Source organism: Otolemur garnettii, unplaced genomic scaffold, assembly GCF_000181295.1.
Source record: "Otolemur garnettii isolate 467f Iridium unplaced genomic scaffold, OtoGar3 scaffold00066, whole genome shotgun sequence".
Taxonomy (NCBI): Eukaryota; Metazoa; Chordata; class Mammalia; order Primates; family Galagidae; genus Otolemur; species Otolemur garnettii.
In genome coordinates this window covers 9241267-9242625 of record NW_003852461.1, presented here as the reverse complement: position 1 = coordinate 9242625, position 1359 = coordinate 9241267, and the positions used below count along the sequence as shown (strand labels likewise).

At 44.0% G+C, this 1359-nt stretch overlaps 1 protein-coding gene across 1 annotated transcript in view; it reads left to right on the top strand.

The window, feature by feature from the left end:
* DOCK7 (dedicator of cytokinesis 7) overlaps nt 1-1359 on the top strand; it is a 227951-nt gene that overhangs the window by 155713 nt on the left and 70879 nt on the right. Inside the window, exons 32-33 of the mRNA XM_023515104.1 lie at nt 65-199; nt 1059-1211. Of these exons, the coding sequence (XP_023370872.1) occupies nt 65-199; nt 1059-1211 (288 nt within the window). The remainder of the gene's footprint in view (nt 1-64; nt 200-1058; nt 1212-1359) is intronic.

The window sequence follows — 1359 nt, the reverse complement described above, 5'->3', positions numbered from 1 at the left end:
GTGTATTCTAGCTCCCTAACCCAGTTACAGCTACATCTCCATTTTATTTATTTTTAAACTTCAGACAGTTTCCGTAACAGAATCCAAAGAGAGTATCCTCGGCGGGGTGCTGAAAGTGCTGCTGCACAGCATGGCCTGCAACCAGAGTGCCGTCTACCTGCAGCACTGCTTTGCCACCCAGAGAGCCCTGGTCTCCAAGGTGGGTCACACCGCACCTGCAGCGTCCTCAGGCTCTGCGGGCTTTATTAACATTGTCTAAGATTATCTGACACATGCGTCGGTTAATCCCGTGTAGTTACCACTTTAGCAGTCACCTAAGACCCTCAATTCTTCTTTGCCTCTCGACTGTTGTCTGTCTTTGGAATTTCTTATTTATTTCAATCCCTTGTAACCAGCTTCTGGCTTAAACAATACTAATTTTGATGTGGAGAAGGGCCTGACATTAATAGCTTGTCTTAAATTTGAGACTTTGCTTGTTTTCACTTTTTTCTGTATTTTTTTAAACTCAATTTATCAAGAATTCAGTGTATAAGCCATCCAACCCAGGGGAATCAGTTTATCCTGTGTTTTGAACGGAAAAGAAGGTATTTCTGTGTGTGCATCTGCTTCAAATATTTACGTCCCGTGTTTGTGTCCCCTGGAAATGTGTATATTCCTCAGTTTTGAAGGGAGCTGTTTCATCTGTCATCCTAAAAACGGACGCAGAGTGTAGATGCAGGTATAAAATACCTGATACGCTATTTTATAATATAATAAAAACGTAGGGTTCATGTATGTGGTTTACTCTATTGTTTTATGCACATTATTCGATGAAAGCCATCCCATCAATAATATAGTTAGGCCCATCTTATGGATGAGACAGTTGGTCCAGGGTCAAATGACTGGTGCATAAGTGGCATAATCAGTAATCAAACCCAGTCGGTCTGTCTCTGCGACCCTGCTGCTGACCATGAGCTATCCTAGCGTCCTTCTGATTTCTGTGCGGCACTTACAGGTTTCCAGTTCTGGTTCCATTATCACCTTATCTTTGAGTCAGTGTTGCTGGGGTTTCCTTGCAGTTCCCTGAGCTCCTATTTGAGGAGGAGACGGAGCAGTGTGCGGACCTGTGCCTGCGGCTGCTCCGACACTGCAGCAGCAGCATCGGCACCATCCGCTCCCATGCCAGCGCCTCCCTGTACCTGCTGATGAGACAGAACTTCGAGATCGGGAATGTAAGTCTATTACCGTGAAAAGCCACCGGATTCATAAGAAATGTCATTTCTACAGATAGTTATTAAATAGTTTTGGGGGGGTGCATGGAGTTTTCTGTATGTTCTGAGTCTAATCTTAGACTATCTTAATAGTTCTCATTCTGTGGAT